At 41.2% G+C, this 2,075-nt stretch overlaps 1 protein-coding gene across 1 annotated transcript in view; it reads left to right on the top strand.

Moving 5' to 3' along the window:
* The first annotated feature begins 684 nt into the window (after positions 1–684).
* LOC101576471 (RNA-binding protein with serine-rich domain 1-like) overlaps positions 685–2,075 on the top strand; it is a 4,168-nt gene continuing 2,777 nt past the window's right edge. The window contains 1 exon segment of the mRNA XM_012512755.2: positions 685–788. Within this exon segment, the coding sequence (XP_012368209.1) occupies positions 685–788 (104 nt within the window).

Genomic DNA, 2,075 nt, shown 5'->3' with positions numbered 1-2,075 from the left:
AGAGAGAGAGAGAGAGAGAGAGAGAGAGAGAGAGAGAGATTGAAAACTAGGCAATTACAAGGTGTATTTTTTTAAAAAATGTATTTGGTACAGGGTCTTCAGAGTCTACAGGGTCTCCTATGTAGATCGGACTTGTAGTGATTCTCCTGTTTGCAGCCTCCCAAGCGCTGGTGCTCCACCATATCCAGTCTCAAATGCTGTCTCAGCGTGCTCTGGGGGCTGGGCCGGCACAGCACACTGGGGATTGAACCCCCCCTCTCCCCGCGCTCTGTCTAAGCTTTAGTCCATTGAACTATCTGGCCAGCCCACACTGTGTAATTCTTACAACAGTCTTCTTATGTCACAAAATGAAAATGATATAGTGAGAACTTCGCATTTTGTGTATATCAATTAACAGTAGTCATGGCTCAACTTTTTACTGAAAGATACTTGCCATGGCTATAAATGTCATGATAGCTATTACTGGCTCAAGAGTCAGGAATGTTGGTTCCTTTGGGAACATCATTTTCCACAGTGGAGGACCATTTCTCAAAAAAGTTTGAGTAAAAACAATGTCTAATCTTCCCATGGTTAAAAGAAATAGGTTAAAATATTTTCTGTATATTAACATTATGCAAAAAGTATTGTATCATAGGTAAAATGCTTTAGCGCCGTGGTTCAGATAAACAACTTGGCTTTGCCCACATGCAAGTCTCGGGGGCTTTGGAAAGTCCTGCAGAATGTGAGCTGCCTCTTCCAGGTTTGGCTCTTCCTGATGAAGTGCGGGGAGTACTGCTCCCTGCCGTCCAGTAAAGAGCACCTCCAATTGTAGAGACAGCTGGACCAACCTGCAGAAGTTACCAAATGCCCTTGAAGTGCCATTCCCATGATGGGTCCTATTATAGAGCAACAAAGGAAGGAGGCGCAGACGAAGTTCAGATTACCCTAATAAGACTAATGCATATGGTGGATTTGAAAGGGAACGGTGTGGGAGTGGCCCAAGTGATTGAGTCAACAGATAAGACAAACACTAGTACAGATTTTGTTAAAAAAATATGGGCTGTTCTGCTGGAGTCTTTTGATATTTTAAATTTATAAAATGTATATCTTTGTAGTTTCTCATATTTTTGTAATTTTAATATGTTTATGTCTCACACTTCTTGGATTAAAAACCAAACCAAACCAACCAAACCAAACCAAACCAGACCAAACCAAACCATAACCCACTGAGTTTGCAAGTCATACTAACTCCATAGTCTACAAATGTCTGAGCAGAGTTTGAATCCCAGCTATGTCATCGGTGTTTGCAATGAGGACATCACTTGTAGGGAGTATTCATCTTCCAGACATTCCTGAAATTGCGTATTTGCTGCCCCATGAAATAGATAAGTACTGGTCAGGTAATGAAGGGAGTAAGATGCCCTACATGTGCCAGAGTTTTGGTTTTGTGAAATTTTGCAGTTTTCCAAAGTGCAGAGTTTAAAACCAGTTCTAAATTACAAAACTCAAGAACATGCCTAAATTTTCCTGAGACAGCAGGCTGCATTATAACCTACAATTTCTCAAAGTTTGGGTTTCTTCTCCTCCTTTATGGAGGAATTTAGCTCGGAGGCACTCAATTATTAAGCTCTGCTCTCAAATCTTATTTTATTTAACTCCACTTCGAGACAGGTCTCATCAAATCAGTAGTTTTCCCAGGCTGGGTTTGAACTTACAATTTTCCCGTCCCAGCCTCCCAGAGTACTGGGTTAATAGGCATAGTCCACTACCTTTGTCTTCCTTTTTATTTTCCTATCTTGAGACAGGGCCCATTAAACTGACCAGGAAGGAACTGAACTTGTGATCCTCCTGCTTTCTGAGTGTTGGGGTTGCATGCATATGTCATGTACTTGCTTTTCTTTAGGTCCAACCTCTCACCATTGGAGACTTTAGTAGCTTATGGAAACTTGAAGTTTAACAGTTTCTGTACTTTCTAGACAGTGTTGTATAAGAGTGCTCTCCAATCTGAGTTACTCTCATGAGCCATTATGAATGTGTACCAGTCACCCATTTTTGACAGAAGTGACTTTTCTTAAGTTCCAAGCTCCAGAACTTTG

The sequence above is a fragment of the Octodon degus genome, unplaced genomic scaffold, assembly GCF_000260255.1.
Source record: "Octodon degus isolate 3935 unplaced genomic scaffold, OctDeg1.0 scaffold00269, whole genome shotgun sequence".
Lineage (NCBI taxonomy): Eukaryota > Metazoa > Chordata > Mammalia > Rodentia > Octodontidae > Octodon > Octodon degus.
This window is presented reverse-complemented; position numbering and strand designations above follow the sequence as displayed.